Source organism: Phytophthora infestans, genomic scaffold (genome assembly GCF_000142945.1).
Source record: "Phytophthora infestans T30-4 supercont1.3 genomic scaffold, whole genome shotgun sequence".
NCBI classification, from domain to species: domain Eukaryota; phylum Oomycota; class Peronosporomycetes; order Peronosporales; family Peronosporaceae; genus Phytophthora; species Phytophthora infestans.
In genome coordinates this window covers 372,017-390,962 of record NW_003303756.1, presented here as the reverse complement: position 1 = coordinate 390,962, position 18,946 = coordinate 372,017, and the positions used below count along the sequence as shown (strand labels likewise).

Below are 18,946 nucleotides of genomic sequence, written 5' to 3'. Positions count from 1 at the left end.
ACCTACCAGTGTCAGAATTCACCCGAACGATGAATTGATGCGGAAGCCACGCAGAAAAAACGAAAAGTGTATGATATTAAATGAATGCTCACCTAGCTCATGTGGCAAGCAGGACGCGTTTGCGGCGGCGCTTGTCGTTAAGCTGAGCTTCGGCATCTTCTTGCTGCTTCACCTGTACCTTGCGAGAGGCTCGGTCTATCCAGGACCGCGCCTTCGACTGCCACGCAGACTCCCGCGCGCGGACAACCCCACGAGCTTCTTTACGCAGCGCCAGGATGCGATGCTGGGCCAGAGCTCGTCGACTTGCCACGGCAGCTTCAGCCAGAGCCAGCTTCCGAGCGAACGCGTCTTCTTTCTGCTGAGTCTTCGCGCTCGCAGTTTCCTCCATGGACTCCAGTTCGGTACGTCTGTCTTCAGCTATCTTTGCCAGGTATGTGCGGTGCTCAGCCACCAAAGCAGGGACTAATTCTTCTGCCTCTCGAGCTTGACGTTGGGCAGCAGCGAACTCTGTCTCCTTCTGTTTGTAGGCTTCCAGTAGCTCAAGTTCACGAGCAGCAAGGCGAGCTTTGGTATCTTCGCGCTCCTTAGCGACGAGCTCATTGAAAGCTTTCTCCTCTGTAGCATTTGTTGATCTCTTATCCTCAACGAACGCCTCCACGTCTCGTTCAGTAGCTCGGATCTTCTGTGCTAAGTCCTCGTCAACTCGAGCCTGCTCCTCTGCAAGTTGAGCCCCATCGTCACGCAATGCAAGCCCAGCTTCTCGCAGCTCCCGTCCGAAGAACCAGTCGTCGGCTTCCACGATCTGATCAATAAGTGCTTGCAGTTTGTCACGCAGCTCAGCAGCGACGTTGCGTGCTGCGGCATCACGAAGATCGCGAGCTTCCCACAACCAGCGAAGGGCAAGTGCTCTGGCAGCTCCGTTCAGCTCCAGACGCCAATGTCGCGATGGGTCCTTATCTTCTTCGTCCGAGTCAACGTGATCTTTCTTACCGGCTCGTCGACGAGAGCGTTTGAGTTTGCGTGCATAGCGCTCCATCTCTTCCTGAGCTTTAGGTCGTGGAAAGGCGCCACCCAGGCGCTTTCTGGCAGCTAGCAGCCACTTCGTGAGCACGCGACCTTCAATAGCTCCTCGCGCTACAACAACTGGCGCGAACGGCACTTCGCCTCCATCTTCATCGCTGCCTTCGTCACTAGAGAACTCGTCGGCGCGGATTTTCACCCCAGTCACGAGTTTATTCGCTTGGTTCCCGATCGCCTGCTGTCTGGCAGTCACACACACGTTGCAGAGCGTGGCGAAGGCTGCGTGCTTGCGGAAGTACGCCTTCCACAGGTCCGCGTCCATCTCCTGCTCTCCAAGTTCGTTCTCGAACTCGTGGATGAGTCGATCGAACGCACGAGGATCATGCTCCTTTGCTCCGTCTTGTGCTGCCAGGTCAACATGAAGCGTGTAGCCGCCATCCTCGCGTTTGCCACAGACGCAGCATTCGCTTTGACGACTAGCAGCTACGATACCAGCGACGAGCTTGGCGAAAGTTCGTCGCTTACGAGCTCGTGACAACCAGTACAGCGCCAAGTCACGCGAGGCTCCTTCCACCGGCACGTTTGACCACGCTCGGCGCATTTTCTCAAGATCATCTTCCGAGTCTGAGGAAATGTCGGACCTGTCGCCCTTGAGGCGCCTTCCTTCGCCCATGTTCACCAGCTCATGGTACAGATCACGGATGTACTCCGCGTTGGGGCGGTCATCACCTGCCGGACCGTCGGTCGATTGCAGTGTTCGCGGTGTGAAGAGCTCTGCGAGATGTTGGAGTACCCACGGCCGATTGCGTTCCAGGAATCGATGACGGAATCGCTCCGAGTTGAGGGCTTGCAGCTCCAATCGCTCACGTTCAAGTTCTCGTTGTCGACCAGCACCCAGAGCAAGCTTTGCGGCGAGATCTTCGTCCAATGTGCCATCAGCGTGTTTGCGTGGCTTCCACACCATGAACTTGTCTCCTATCCGGACGCAGCTGATCTCCAGTCCACGCATAAAGTAAAACACCACAGCGATTATAAGAAGCGTGATCGGGTCTCCAAAGAAGCTGTAGCTCGCTCGCAGACATATCGAGATCCCCAACATACTCAAGAGAATACCAGCGGAGTAAATGATCAGCAAGAAGTAGAGCTGCGACGAGAAGCACAGCAAATCCAGGCTTTGACAGCTAGGATGAATGCTCTCGTCTGCTGCCGTGTGAGCCAGTGGCCATCGAGTGTCTCGCGTGGCGAAGCGGTGTCTCTGATATGCCGAGTACTCGTACAGCTTCCATCCATGCGCCAGTTCCATCGTGTTCAGCTGAAGCGCGCCAAGAACGAAGTTACTGGGGATGATGAACAAGGAGAACAAGGCATAATACAGCAGATCCGTCTGTCGGACACCGTAAAGCGCTGGCATCTGCGTATCGTCGCTGAAGAAGGCCTGGAAAGCCAGCAAGATCGGCGCGATGAAGAGCTCTGTGAACACGACACTGTAGCCTGCGACTCCTTCAAGCACAGCCTCCACTCCTGAGGCCTGACTGTCGATCTTCTCGCATACACGTTGCCACTCGGCTTCTTCTAGAGCTTTCTGCTCGCGAGTACGTCGTCGTCTCTTCCTCATTCTCCGTTGAAGCGATAGACGCCATTTAGGCCACAGAGCACGCGAGCGACGTAGTAGCGGCGCTGTGTACAGATGCTCAATCATCACCAGCGTCAAGTTGACGAAGTAGAACATGGTAAAGCCGATGAAATCTGCTGATCCCATGGCCATCATACTTTCCGAAGCGGACAACACCACAGCGAACGGCATGACCAACAGCTTCTCGTGCAAGAAATGCTCCAACACCAACTCCATTATCGCCCGCAAGATCTTGAAGAGCACGAGGTAGCCGTAAATGTTGTTCGTGAACGACGGAGAGTACGAGAACTCCCAGAAGACCAACATCGGCGCCATGAAGCACACGGTCGTGAGCAGAAAGTTGGCTCGTTTCCAAGCTCGAGGGTCCCAGAACTCGTTCTCTTCCTCTTCCCCCTCCGCTTTATCCGCTTCGACGGTGAACGGATCTGTGGATGTGGTGATGGACATCTCCCTGTACGCGTTGTCTTCAAGCTTGGCGTCCAGAGTCTCTGGTATCAGTAACCTCGAACCGAGTAGTAGCAGGTAGATCCCGATCACTACCAAGCATAACCCGACCCGACCGCGCCTGTAGTTCTCCACTCGTTTCTTATCAAGCGAGATCTGATCGAGCCAGTCACCAGCCGTAGCCTCAAATGACGCGGCACTTGGAAAATTGAGCGGGTCTGATGAAGCCAAGACGTGCCACCACGTGTAGATGAGCATGCACGCTACGAAGATCGGTACGATCGCGAAGAAAACGCCGATCGGAGGTGGCGTAGCCACATTTTTGAGCAGCAACTTCATGCGGAACTTGGGTGGCCTCTTCATCTTGGTGAACAAACGGTTGATCATCCAGATGACAAACTGCACAAAAAAAACAAAGTACAAAGGTGAAAATCTTTACCATCAGCACAAGAACCTGAAGAAGCAGGTCATCGTACCCCGAGGATCATACTGGCCATGGCGACAAGCGTGAAGAAACCCAAGTACACGTCCACGGTGAACTGGAACAGGTTCATGAGTTTGAACCAGTTCAGAGGCTCCCAGGACACCTGCAGCGTGTACTCTTTGGACGCCAGTAGGTTCGTCGCCTTACTGAAAATGCACGGGTAGATGTCCTTCTTGGCCAACGTAGCCAACAAGTCTACTGATCGAGTCACGGCGCACAGCTCGCCGAAGTTCACGGAGGCTTGTACAAGTCTTTTCTGCCCTGGTGTGACTTGGTAGTAGCTCAAGTTGAGATAAACTTCCTGCGGCACTGCCAGTGCTACGCCAGCGTCTCGTCCAACTGACAGGGACAAACACACACAGAAGTTTAGAGCGATGAATATTAATCTTACGAACCTTTCGAACTTACCTTTGACGGGAATGAGAGCGTCCGTACCCAAGTAACTCTGCAAGGTATCGGAGCGTCCCCAACCTGTTCCTGTAGTGGCATCCCCTTCCGCGACGAAGGCATCAGCTGCTGTTGGCTCACGAGTGATGTAGAACAGCGTTGTACCCGCTGGCGCTTCGTACCATCGCAGCTTCTCCGCTCCACCCTCGAGGTTTTCTTCAAACAAACACGACAAGCTCACGCCACGCTGGAACGTCTCGAATGTCGTAGAAGAAGCTGAGGAATCCGAGCTCGACGTCAACGTCGACGCAGCAGATGAGATGGACGAAATGAGTGACTGTGTTGCTGCTACCTCCGCGGTGTACTCGATCACGCATCGATCGGCGTTCGGAGTGAGCTTCTTCCTCCACGGATACTGATCCACCTCCAAAGTCTGGTCGTAGCTTACAAACGTACAGTCTGGATGTGTCTCGAGCATTTTAAAGAGGAAAATGTGCGAGTCAAAGCCTCTGCAGGACGAGAAGTAGGGCAAGTACGGGAGAGCGAGGAACTCAGTTCCGTCAAGCTCCTGAGTCCACCACGAGTCCGAACGCAACATGGTTTCCAGTGGATCCGGGACCGGGTACAGTCCGAAATACTCCGTCGGTGGGACCACGTTATCAGTACTGTTACTGGCGTTCGCGGGCATGATCAACTCACCGATGCTGTTCTGCGCCGTATTGCGGATGTATCCACGCTTACCCGGTAGCTGTGGATCGCCAACGAAGATGTCCGACATGCGATTGATGAGCACCGTACTTGCCACTTGCTGCTTGTACGTGAAAGTACCAGCCACTCGGACGTACTCTTCAGGCAGGTTCAATGGCAGCATTAACTCGTCCATGTCTTCTTGTTGCATGACTGCGAGGAACGTGTTGGTCGACGGCGTTGAAGGGGAAAAATCCGCGCGTCCAGGAGTGAACACGGTCAGGTCGAATCGATCCTCGGTGAATCCTTCGGCAAAGTCGCGAACGTACAGGCCGTGGACCAACTCGACAGCTAGCGTGATCTCCGTCTGCTCTAGCGCAGCGACACTGAACTGCATGTATCCGTGCTTGTTGTCGGCAAAGCCTCTGTCCGTCGTAGTGTCAGCGAAGTAGTAGGGCATTTCCTGGCGTTCACATGAACAGCAGCCTGCGATGTTTGCCGTCGCGTTGCTTCCACTGTCCGCTGCGCTTCTCAGAACTTCAGCAAGAGGAAGAGCACGACGATCGCAGAAGAAGGGCATGTTGTTGCAGACAAAGATATCCCCGTCGTGTTTTTCCAGACAATTTTTGTACAGCCGAGTGGCGGTGACGTTGTTGTTGTCTGGATACGCACAGCCAGGTGGCTCGTCGCTCAAGTCGCACTTGTACTGAGGCGGACAGGGCTTGCAGTCTTGATACACAGAGATCTGGTAGTGGGCGCCGTACGTGAGATTGCGCTCTAACTGAGTCGTGTTGATCGTCACCACAGCCACCTCGAAAGGCTCAAGAACGATACTACCCAGCCCTTGACCTGCAACTCCCGTCAAGTCCTGGAAGTCCGAGCCATTCAACAGTCGAGCACTCGTCAACGGGATGGGGCTAATACGCTGCAGCACTTCGTCTCCCGTTTTCACGCAGTCGTAAATGTCGTCGGCCCCTGCAGCTGATGTGGTTCCGTTCGGACACTTGAGCATCTGCGAGCAAGCACAAGCATCCAGTCTTATCAGATCTTCGTCACTGCCCTCACTAGAGCCAGACACAAATCCCGCAAACGCCGTTGTTTCCTCTCCGAAAGTCTCGATCAACTCGATCGCATGGTGCAAATTGTACACGTACGGGTCCACGGGGACAGTTTCAGCCGCGTACTTCGCCTCTACTAGAGCTCGGAGCTCAGAATATGAGTATACAGCTGTCGTCTCTGTCCACCCCGTCTGGAACTTCACACCGCTACCTCCTTTAGCTACTAGCGCACTGAGATCGACCGGTTTCGAGCCGTGAGTGCCTGGAAACACGCACTGAGCAGCTGAATTGTGCACTTGGGGCCAGCCAAACCGCTTCGGGTCATAGACGGTGGACGTCGCAGTGGACGCTTCTGTCGTACACTTCCAGAGCTGGAACACGCGACGCACCACTTTCGTCTGCGCTATACAGTCGCAATCATTACGACGCAGCGCGAGCTCCACGGTTCTCCACTTGTGATCACGAGCACACAGTCGATTCTGCTCCTCCGCTCGATTCACCACGATTTTCTTGTCGGTATCGTCGGGATCTTGTCGAAACCGGAAAATCTCAACCAGGCCGCCGTCCACGCCATCAAAGCAGCGCATATCGTGGGCAGATACGACCCGGATGTCGCCCTCTCCGATGTATTTCGTGTAGTTGACGTACAGGAACGGGTTGCTGTGTTCACTCGAGAGTCGACGACGCAGCGCATCGTTCGCGATCTCACCGAAGAACGGGTTGGCAGTGCCAGTGGGGCAGAAATACCCAGCAGGACACTTGTATCGCTGCTTCTGCGACTCTGCCGTGCCGGCCACGCAGTATTTTCCTGCTGGACAGAGCTCTTGGAGCTGACCGCGAGGGGCATCGAGTGTGAGATCAGGTGTCGTACCAGCTCCACAGATGTATCCCGCTGGACAGAGGTGCGAGAACGCGGTATCAGCTGTTGTGGATGCGTCGCATACGTAGCCTTCGGGACACGGTTGTGCCTGTGCCACTAGTTCATCTGCAGACGACACTTTCGACCACAACGCAGCAGAGCAAAAGATATCCGCCTCACACGTGCCAGGATACCACTGCTTCTTGTAGAAAAAGCCTGGCGTGCAGTTGCGTGCAACGTCGTACGCCCTCGAAACAGGCAGATCAATGGCCAACGAGCCCCTTGCAAACATGTTTGGCGGAGGATATTGGCTGTCGGAGCCGTAGCCTTGATGAGGAATACCTGTTCCCGTACTGATCTCGTAGATGGGTCCATGGAAATCTGCAAAGCGTTGATACAGATCCGAACCTCGAGGCTTTGAGTTCTCATAGCAGCGTCCGTTGTCACGGTCAGGAAGGAAATGAGCTCCTCGTCCCAACTCGTCGATCCACGGCTCCAGTAGAACTCCGAAAAAGTAGTTTGAACCACGTTCAAGACACTGCGCGAAGGTCAAATTGGCTGCCACGGGTGTGTACACGTCCGGAAGATCGTCGACCGTACACGGGTTCGAGATGCCGTCGATAGGACACACGGTACCGGGGGCACACTCGATGCATTCTTCGACGCCACGGAGCTCCCAGTTCTTAGACCACGTGCCTTGAGGACACGCCAGACAGGCCAAGCCATCGGCTGCCAAACTACCGCGATACGAACCAGGCGGACAGATACTGGCGACGGCCGTGCCGTCGTTCTCACACGACGTGCCTGAAGGACACGGCACGCACTCGGTCGACTCGATCGTCGGTGCGTAGTAACCCGGCGAACACGCAGCGGCAGACACGGTTCCTTCCAGCTGAGCGAACGTGCCTTTCGAGGTAGGAATCGGAGCTGCCGTCCCGCTTGGACACGTGAAACCAGGCGGACATAGACCTGAACCTTTGGGCGAATACGACCCCAACTCGCAGTAGAAACCGGCCGTACAATTCTGCGGATAGCGATAATCTCCCACTCGAACCTCGTCAGCCACGACGCCTTTAAGACAGTAAGTACCCGGTCGACACGGATACGGTCTCAACCTCGTGTCGTTCCGGAACCCGTCGGACGTGGCTGTACCTTCGAGACAGTAGAATCCTCTTGGACACAGACTATTCGGTGACGCGAGAGCTCTCTTACTGCACACGTATCCAGACGGACACAACGCAGGCATAACTCGACCGTAACCCGGACAGATGAATCCAACAGGACACGACGTGCAGTTCGCCTGCGCTGTCATGGCGTTGAACGTACCAGGAGGGCACGGCAACGGCGAGATGTGACCTGTTTGAGGACAGTACGAGCCTGCAGGACACGAAATCCGCGTGCCAAACGGACAGTAGAAGCCTGGAGCGCACTCTCCAAAGCCTCGTGGACTCGAACTTCCCTCTGGACAATACATGGCCTCGAAACATGGTTGAGCAGTGGAAAAGTTCTTCATAAGCGAGTCACTGGCTGCAGTTCCAGGGTGGCAGTAGGACCCGGCAGGACAAGCAACTGGCCGTCGCAGCGCAAAGTCCGTCGAGTCGTAGTTAAAGAACCGATCCTCGACGCGAAGATTGTCGGCGTCTGCGAGTTTCACGCACGAATCGTCGAGACAGAATCGACCTCGCGTTGGCGATTCAAACGACGAGCCCGGAGACAACGGGAGCTGCTGTAACTCCATCCAGAACCGAGAAGGCCGAGTACTCAGCTGCAACCCAAAGTCTTCCGTCTCGTTACGCCAACACCCGCTTTTCCGCGCTTGAATACTGGCCAGGGGAGCGTTGTTACGTTGACGACGCAGAGTCGTGGGTTTCTCGGCTGCGGAGGAAGACGCGACCATCATTCCTGTGGAACTCGTCGGGGTGCACGTCGTCGCTGTCGTGGCTGTTCCTTCGAGACAATAGTGTCCTTCTGGACAGGGTTGATCGGCTTCTTCGATCCCCCGTGACGTCGCAAACGTATCCAGCTGGACACAACCGCGGCACGTGCATACCGGTATGAGGACAGTGATACCCGATTGGACAGCGGAGACACGCAGCTTGCGCCGTTTTGGGCTGGTACGTTCCTCGTGGACACAGAGTGAAGGCCGAGTTGGCTACACCCGGACAGTAAGTCCCTCGAGGACACGGGATTCTCCCTTTAGCACCTTGAAGCTGTTTCGGACAGAAGTATCCGGTCGGACAAGCTCCTAGGAACTCAAATACGACGTGGCTGGTTGTGAAATCCCTCCCATTGTTGGAAACCTCAAACAACGCGTGTCTTGGTTGAGTCAGATCGTGAAATTTGTCCGAATCTCTTCTAGAATCATCGTACAACATTGGGTGTTTTACCTCACACAGCAACAACTTGGAGGTCACGAACGTCGCCGGAACGGTCTGCAGTCCAAGACGACACGTCAACGCCGTCGTGTTGATGAAGTTCCGTCCATAGGCAAAAATTGACAGAGGCTCGTGACTGTCGAACGCTTGAGCTGGAGCGATGGCCTCCAGAGTTTCGTCCTGGTAGTACAAAAAGTTGATCCCACTGAGAGAGAAATCCTGCTGGTTGTTGGACACTTCGATCGACACTAAACGCGTAAAATACTGCGGATAATAGTGTGCGTCCGGGAACAAGTAGAAGCTGCCAACATTCGGATCGACGTATTGGTTCCGATACTCCGGCAGCGACGCAGCCATGAGGCCACCACTGTGAGCAGGCAACGGTGGCGTCGTACAGCGCATTTTCGTTGGACTAACGTACTCCCCGGGAGTCACGACGTAGCCGAATCGACAGGATAGCAAGGAAGAATTCACGAACGCCACTCCATCAACATCAATTCGAGTTCCAGCCGCATGTGCTGGACCAAAAGTGGGGATAATGGAGCGGATGCCTTGCTCCTCGTAGTACGTAAACGGTGTCAGTGTATCCGCATAGTCCTGACCATTTCGAGTCAATGCCAGCGTGAAAACCCCAGAGCTATGAGGTGGTGCCATACACTGAACCTCATCGTAGCTCATCCACCTGGCCACCACCACAATCTCAGAGAACTTGCAGCGTACAGCGTCGGATTTCCTGAAAGGTCCACCTGTGATGTGAACCGAGAAATTGCCCGATGTCGGTCCTGAAGAAGGGAAAACCGAGTCGACTTTCATCTTTGGATCGTACGTGAAGACTTTTCTACTCACTGTGAAGGTCGACGCACCAAAGAGGCCATGATTCGTCATCTCCACGTACACGTCGCCTTCGTTTAAGCCACCAGGAGATACACACGTGAACTGCGTCGAGTTGATGAACGTCGCGGCTGCTGTGACGCGTTCGCCAAATTTACAGCGTAGACTACTCGTGTTCTGGAAGTTAATACCCGTGACGACAACCTCCGTTCCTCCTTGTACAGGCCCATGATTCGGCTCAAGCGCGTACACGTCAGGCGTTGGAGTGTAGTGATACACGTTTCCACCCGAAGAATAGTCCTGGCCATTCGACGAAACCTCGACGGCCACTTTGACGCCGTCAATGCCGACACCTTTCTGCATTCTCGTGGTTTTCGTGTACACCGCGGACCCTCCGACGGTAGATTTGTCAAGTTCCAGTAGAGGAACATCGAGATACGCGCGTGGGAACGTGACTGTCCACTCGTACTCCCAATTCGGGACTGTTCGCCCTAATGAGACCGTAGCCCCAGCATAACCAGGAAGTGACGACAGCTTCTGCGCCACTGTAGTCGCATCAGCATTAAACGCCATTGCTGAGCTTTTCTCGGCGGTACAATAGGCACCTATCGTCAGTTCCGTGCAGCTTTCTCTCCCACTGAGCAACGAAAACGTCCCGGATAAAGGCAACAACGTGGAAGGGTACACTGTAACATGTACATTCAAGTCTGAAGGATATGATCCAAGCAGCTCGATAGTTATTGGATTTGGAGTATTTCGCGTGCCTTCAGTTAGCAGAATGAGCCACGTACAGCCAACGCCTACAGCTGAAGGATATCGCTCCACCACTGCAGCACCCAGACCAGAGATTGTAGCCAATACAGTCTTTAGCTCCGCAGCACTCATCGTCGCAGAGCCAGCCATTGTACTTCGTACACCGTTCCATACGACGTTGAAGGACACGGTTGCGGCGATTAAACTTCTGTAGATCGAGATGCTCTGAATCTCACTGTGCTTTCCAGCACGGATTCGTTGAACGTTTGCTGTCGGTGACGTACCCGTGAGTTTCTGAGTGTCTACAGTCAATAGCGTCGGTGTCGCGGTCGCAGTGTCCAGAGACTTGAAGGTGATGTCCCACTGAATCGAGTTCCCTATTTGACTTCGTGATACGCTAACGGACGTTAAGGACGGCAACTTCTGTAACTCACTTTGAAGTGGTACAGTGGTCGAGTCGGTGACGTCAATATCTGCGGTCTTTTGTCCTCGGTAGCTGATCTGGAAGGTTCCTCCGAGTTTTACTGTTTCTTGTGATAATAAATGAACCTGCATATCCATTTTAGACCCCGAAAGTAAACTATAATCCACTGTAATAAGTTGACTTGGACGAGGCATCCCAAATGGGAACGTCACTTGCCACGTCATTCCTCCAATAGAATTGGGTCCAGAGCGAATAACTTGTACCCCAAAGTCATAGGGAATAGACTGAAGAAGTTGTATAGCTGTTGCCATGTCTTCAGACGACACATTCCACTTAAGAAAAGGGGTACGCACTCCTCCATACGAAAGCACGAACTTCCCCGTAATTGGCACCACTCCATCCTGTAAGGTATCACTCTGTACATTCACTCCTTGTCCAGTTAGACCCTTGTTAACAAGTTGAATCTGCGCGACATTACCAAGTTCTATAGCAAAAGTAGCAGTAAAAATCGTACCAAAACCCGGGGAAACACGAGACACATCCACGTGAACAGTATCCCCCATCCCCATCATCGCTGACAAGGCCTTCTCCACATCCACTGCACTCACATCGACAATGAAGTTGACTGAGAGTGTGTTATTCCATGCAAACGCGACTAGTCCACTAATTCGACTCCCTCGTTGGCTTTCCCCCACAGTAACCAGAGGTGACTCCCCTTGTAAGTTCACATCTTGTGCTTCCAGCATCGGAACATCGCCATCAGAGCCAGAAAAAGTCACAAACCAAGCGCCACCGCCATTCGCATCTCCAGGTTGACTAGAGACTGTAACGTCGTCGATACTCGAAAGCCCTTTCAATGCTACTGCTACTTCAGCAGCAGTTGCATCGAAGCTCAAAGGAGACGTCGATTCTCCCCTCAACTGAAGTTTGAACGTCCCTGCTAAGCCATTTCCACTTCCGGGTGTCACTTCCGTCACCGTTTGCGCTGCACCACACGACAAAAGCGGCAGATTCCCCGCCAAATCCACAAACGTGACAGCCCACGGTCCTCCTGCAGTACCAGTAACGTCAACCCGACCAAATGTGGCGCTATCGAATGCTTGGGTGAAGTCTCCTGCCGTCGAGCTAGCCTCGATGTCGCCACTCACTCTCGTACCTAAGCTGCATTTAAAACTCCCACTTGATAACGTCGTCGAGATCTGCTGCTGCTCGCCTTTCGCCCCAGATGAAACCAGATGTACACTCATTTGTCCTCTCCCTTGAGCCAACCCACTCGATTCTGTCCCAATACTTCGAACGTGACTTGGAAACCCAGCAAAGGTTACTCTCCACTCGTACGCATTGTTCAAGAAGGGACCCGATCGAGTTACGCTTAATACGTCGCTCGAGGTGGGTACAGCTTGAAGTGCTTTCATCATCTCGTCCTCCGTCGCATCGTAACTTAGAAGAGAAGTGCTCGCACCATCAACAACAAGCGTAAATGAGCCGAAAAGAGGCGCTCCTTGTCCTTTAACAGTCTCCGAGACACCGATAAAGAGATCGCGGGAGCCAGAGTCACCGAGGGATACGCTAACCACCTCCAGCAACGGTACGTCTCCAACACGGTCCAGGAACTCGATCGTCCACATGCACGACCCCAGCAAGCCTTGCGTCGTCTTCATGACGGCAACTTTTCCAATATTGTCGAGAGTTTCCAGCGAATCCTTCACTTCCTGCGGCGTAGCGTACGAGGTCAACGTACTCGTTTGATGCTTCTCCAATACTAAGCGGAAGGACCCCCCAATAAACGAAGAAGCACGCAGTTCAACCGTCTGAACTTCGTTAACCAGCGACGAGATAGAGCTCGTAAATGAGAATATCTCGCCCGAAAAAGCTTGCGAGCTCACTCGAATCGACTGTATCTCGTGCACAACGTCGCCCGATACGGTGAATTTCTGGATCTCCGGCACTCGAACATCTCCCGACGTGGTGATCTCTTGAACGGTTGGCTGTAAGACCGACGACGCTACTGTGACGCGCTGGATTTCTGCGATAAAAGGTTCGGTCGCTACCTTTACACTTTGAATATCTCGAATCGGCTGAAGCTTTGGAGCGGCACATTGCGCAGTTGAAGCGGAAAGAACGGATGCGTTTGTCACTGCGTCTCCGAACCGACACGTGATCGTCTCCGCTCCTGCAGTGAAGTTCCCTCCAACGACGTTCACAAGTTGACCCCCCTCGATGTCCCCACTTACTGGATAGATCCTGCTAACAAAAAGCGGCTCCACGTACGCGAACGACAAGTTGAACTCGGAATAGTCGACTGCGTTGTCGGAGATCTTGACAGAAACTTGCTGTGGCCTCGTCACTGCTGGCGTCCTGCAGCCCACATGGGTCTCATTCGAGTACTCTGCTCGCACTGCTAGACCCCCGATCTTGCAGGAATAGCTGCCATCTTTATCGAACGGAACGCCTGAAAGGTGTAGCAGAGTTCCGCCTCCAATGACGCCATTGAGTGGCGTCAAGGTCAACGATCGCGAGGCGTCTTTGAAATACTCAAAATCAGCTGCGAAAACCTCAAAATCGAGCCCGTTGGCTCCAATCGCCAGCCGGACTGTCCCTGCCGTTCTCGTTCTTGGTGCCACACACCTGACTTTGTTTGTCTTCACAGTCCCTCGAACAACTTCAGAGCCAAAGCTACAGAACACGACTGAGCTCGGGAATGCAGTCGAAAGCGTTAAAAGCACTGGCGTTCCACCTCGAATTGGGCCTCTCGTTGGTCTTGCCGACGCAACTTCTAGTGTCCTCAGATCCACTGGAGCCACGCTGGTAACATCCACCACTGGGGAGAAGAGAAAACGCTTAGCTGCTGAGATAAAGTCTGCGCCGTTGTTTGTAACTCCCACTTCAGCCATCGCGGTGGCGTTCTGAAGCCATTTATCCCCTGACGATGGCAGAAAACTTTGCAGCGATGGAGTGATGCAGCCCACGTACTCGTCGCTGTAGAATTGGCCTGGAACGACCACCCGAACTGGTGCAGGACGACTTGGCATTTCAATATTGAAGGCACAAGAGAGTGACGGCGTATCTCTCGCTCCGGACACATTGAGTTTCAACTCCGTGCCTCCTGTACACGGACCTTCACTGGGGAACATTGAAGCGAATTCGAGCTGCGGATAATACTCGAAGACCGCTAGAAATTCCGACATAAAGTCAGCTTCTGGCGTATCCGGATTGAAAGCCTTGAGCCTGACATACATCGTTGTAGGCTGCTTCTGCGGCGGGGTGACGCACCACGCTGTTGCAACATTTACGAAAGTGGCTGACACTTCTTGAGAGCCAAAGACGCACACGAGACGAGGCCCTGCTACGAAATCCTGACCCTTTAGTGTAACATTGGTACCTCCAGTTACTGGACCCATCGTAGGACTCACTGACGCGATCACTGGGACCTTAAGGTAGGCGTAACTGAGGTTACCATGGACCACATTTTGCCCATTTACCAGAAGCGTAACTGGCACACAGGGAGATTCCACGCGCTCTGTCCACGTTTCCACCTCAGAGCCAAGGACATTCGTCACGTCAGCGTGGATAAGAGGGAGTTCACACAGCGCAGCGTGCTCGTGAGCGTGCGCAGCGACATCAAGTGTTACATCCCACATCAGTGTAACATATCCTTGACCTCCTATCACTTGAGACTGCGTAGACACCGCCACTGATCTTGCACTCGCTGTGGTTTGCGACGACAGAGCTGCTACTACGTCACTTCCACTCGCGCTTGCCATGATCGCATCCGTCTGCGTATTGTTAAACCTCAAAGTTACAAGGCCAAAGTCGATAGCTGGGAGAATTCCCGTCTGAATTCGAGTAACACGTGGAGCCACATTTGACCCCAGTAACTTTTTGGGATCAATAACAAGCAGGTCAATCGAAGCGCGAATCGACGAGAAGTCCACGTCCCACGACGAAAGTTTACTCGCGACCGAGACAACAAGCACAGTCCTCCCGTTAAGAATTGTGGGGAGAGCGGCTTGAAGCTGCGCCGCAGTGCTGCTAACAGAGAGATCTCCTGTAAAAACGCTATTGAAGCCAAGCCGGAAGGATCCTGACAACGTCGAGCCCTCAATACTGACACGCTGAACTTCGTTTTGAGGAGCTCGAGAGCGTACGGAAATCCTGTGAATTTCTCTCCTGGCTTTTCGCAGAGGAGCTACACACTCTAGTTTGTCCGTCGAACGCACAATAGCCGGCACTTTGGTTTCAGCAAAGGAACATTCCAAGTGAGTGCTCGAGTTGAAGTCTGATCCTGAAATTGTTACAATGTTGCCTCCTGTTGGCGAGCCGTACGTGGGGCTGAGCTTCGTGATCGCAGCTCGTGGGTCCACTGTAAACCCAATACGAGAATCACTAAAATCGCGCTCATTCGTTGACACTTCGACAAAGTACCGGCCTGTGCGAAGGATCGGAGCTCGACATTTCACTGCTGAGTCAACAGACTCAGCTTTAACACTCACACTCCCGAACTTACACCAGGCGGGGGAGGAGGAACCAGTTCCTGCTATTTGGAGCGTCACAAGCGGTCGGTCTCCAGAGAATACGACGGACGGAGAGACCTCGAGCACTTGCGGCAGCTTCACGTACGCAAAAGATACAAGAGAGTCGCGAGTATCCAGAGTGGGGGCTGTCAGAGCATCAGCCTTGACTACAGTCACACTAACAACTTGATCAGAGCCAGAAACGTGCGCGGGGGAGACGCAATCCGCAGCTTGAGTAGATTTCACGTGAGCTTCGACAACTGAGGACCCAAAGACGCAATAGAGCCCTCCAGAAACCTCAAATCCTTCGCCAGTGACTGTAGCCATAGTGCCACCTCGGAATGGACCGGAAGTAGGGTAGATTGAGTACACGACAGGCGCATCTTCGTACGCGAAACGTAGCCACTCTGACCCATAGAAAACGCCATCAACCGATGCAGAAATCTGCACACTGCCAGCGCGTGGAGAAGGCGGCAAGGTACATTCGATCCACCCATCGCCGAGGTTTGTAGCAGCCACGACGTGCGCTTCTCCGACGTGGCAGTTGAGGTTTTGGTACTGCGACAAGATGTTTTTACCGAGTATTTTCACAGTTACAGACCTGCGAATTGGACCTTTTGACGGCTCCAAGCGAGCTAGTTGGATGGGGGCATGGACCAGGATTTGGAGCTCCGTATTCGACACGTCTTGGCCATTATTGGACACCTCAACACTCATTGTGCTTTCAGGAGGCCACGTACCATTGGGCACTTCATCTAGTAAGCACTCAATGATACTAGACGTTATGAACCTTGAGGGTACTGGGACGCCTCCAATCAAGCACGAAAGCAGAGAAGAATCGATGAAGTTGGAGCCAATGAGACGAAGAGTGGAGGCGTTTGTGGCTCGAATCATTGATGGTAGAATCTTCGTTATGGTTGGGGTCTTGTGGTAGTAGAAGTTTAATCCTCCCAGCGTTTCGTACTGGGGCTTAACGTCTGCCAAACGGGCAATCGAGAAAGACACTGAATTGGGTTGTAGCTGACTTGGAGTGACACACTCAGCAAGACTTGCATTTATCACGTGAAGAGGAGAAGCTTGACCCCCAAAAGTACAGACCAGGTCTGTTGCATTGGTGTCACCATGGAAGTTTGCGCCCAGCACTTGCACTCTCGTACCCCCTCCCAGAACACCAAACGCGGGTGAAATACTGTACACAACGAACTCTTCTCGGAACAATATCTTCACGCCATCGTTCACAAAGTTCACTCCGTTTAGAGCGACGTAGACGTTGTAAATTCCAGCATCCAGGTAAGGCGCAGAGCATAAAATCTGGGTAGTTGACGTCCAAACAACAGCATTTCCAGGTCCGTCGTCACCAATTCGACACTTGATGGTCTCTCGAGCGGTCTCAGTAAATCCAGAGCCCTTTATTGTGAGTGTAATACTCGTCTGAGAGAGAGTTAGACTTACTTGGGAGGGATAAACCGAGTGCAGAACTGGCCGTGGACGCACGAGAAACGTCAAGCTTTCACTAAAATCCACTGCATTCGTCGACACCGCAACACTAACAACCCCATCCAGCAATCGTTCGGGTACATCGATTGTAGCAATAGATCTAGATACGATACTAGGTGGACTGTAACTCGCATTGCGACCCATGCCGAAGCGAACAATCATTCCGTCGCGGAATTCGGACCCTGAAAGGGTCAGCACTGTTCCTTCAGCTGCTGATCCACTGGGAGGCGTAACATCCGCCAATCTCGGGAACTTTTCATAGCTAAAGTCGACATCTTGTTGCTTCTCGGCGTCAAATCTGTCCTCCAGATCGTACGATCTCCAGTAGAAAGCAACGCGGACCACAGAAGGCTCTTTCACTGCCGGCGAGACGCATTTTATCGTGTCATTCTTCGTCATAATCGCTCGTGTTTCTTGCTCTCCAAAAGAGCAGAGCATCACCACGTTATCGGCTTTCAGAGAGCCAGAGTTTGCAAGTGTTAGACGTACAGGTGTGCCACCTTCCACTGGGCCGGAAACGGGGTATACAGCAGTAATAAAAGGGCTGGCCTCGTACTTTACTGATGATTCAAAGAAAGTAAAGTCGTAGCCATTATTGCTGACTCCAACCGTGACTTGAGATACGTGAGCCTTCCCAGTAGGACATCGTACCATGGTCGAATCAACGAAAGTCGCCTTCAACGGTATCTGCGCACCGATATCACAACACAATTCTGTCGTATTGAGGAAATTTGACCCTGTTACCGTCAGCTTATTTCCTTCTTTATCCGGGAAATGTCGAATAGAAACGTTAGAAATCTGAATAGGTAAGTTGTAGGAAAACTCCACAACGTTTGATCGAATACTGGAGCCAATAGCCACACGCACAGCAACGGCAGACTCATTCGCTCCACCGTTTGGAGCCGTGCAAGTAGCCTCCCTTCTAGAAATACTGCTAGGGATCACCATAGCGTCACCAAACATACACAAGAGTGAAGTATCATCGAGAGCTTCTCCCAATATCGTCACTAAAGTCCCACCCGTTGTAGGCCCATGATCTGGACGAAGAGCGTGTATCCACGGCTCCGTAAGAAACGTCAAAAACGTGTCTGCTATGTATCTCTGCTTCCCGTTTACAAGAATCCCAACTGCTGTTTTTCCAGGCGTCCACACGGGCGTATAACACGTCACTTCGGTATTCGATACGACATAAGCTGGTCGTGTTAATGAGCTCGTAGAGCGAACAAAAATACAGTCCATCAACGCATTCGTAAGCGAGGACTCTTTTGCCAGCTGGAGACGTAATTCAGTGCCTCCAGAAGTTGATACTTGCTCGGGAAAAACACTCAGCACGTCGATGAAGTCGTAGTAATATACTGAAAGTCGACTGGAGGTGTAGTCGACCCCGTTCATCGTCAATTCCACTGCTACAAAGCCTGCACTTGTATGAGGAGGAGCAGCACACGCGATTGTCGTCGAGGAGACGAACGTGGCGGGGCTGGTGACTAGCGAATCTCCAAATTGACACTGCAGAGCTGTAGTTGGACGAAAGTTCCTCCCTGAGATTAGTATCTGTTCTCCACCTCCAGTCTTGATAGTCGCCGGGTGCAGAGATTCGATCGTTGGAGGGTCATAATACGTAAACCATAAGGGCAGTTCTCCTCCAATTGAGCTTCCAAGAACTCCTATACTCACTTCGACTCTGTGAGAATCCTCGACCATGGGGGTGATACAAGCAAGAGTCCAAGCGTTTAGAGGTGTAGCTGGCACAGTATCGTCTCCAAACGAGCAGCTGTACGTCAATATTTCATCGATTGCGCCGTGAATCAAGACTCGTGTACCACCCACGATGCTGCCGGAAGTAGGGTATATCTTGTCAAAACGAGGTGCAGCGTAGTAAGTGAAAGCGATCTCTGCCGAACCAACAAACTCTTCACCGTCCAGACTCACGAAAAGGGGAATCGTATGTCGACTCAAGCTCTCTGAGGACCAAACTGGAGC

At 52.9% G+C, this 18,946-nt stretch overlaps 1 protein-coding gene across 1 annotated transcript; it reads right to left on the bottom strand.

Annotated features, from left to right (window-relative positions):
- Positions 1-97: 97 nt before the first annotated feature.
- On the bottom strand, positions 98-17,342 carry PITG_02134 (uncharacterized protein; the record flags this gene model as incomplete). The annotated part of the gene is made up of 9 exons (XM_002907056.1): positions 98-3,496; positions 3,574-3,920; positions 3,990-7,643; positions 7,899-8,447; positions 8,623-8,872; positions 8,960-10,323; positions 10,570-10,908; positions 11,470-16,876; positions 17,283-17,342. The coding sequence occupies 9 exons, from the start codon at positions 17,340-17,342 to the stop codon at positions 98-100; spliced, it is 15,369 nt and encodes a 5,122-aa protein (XP_002907102.1).
- Positions 17,343-18,946: the final 1,604 nt, after the last annotated feature.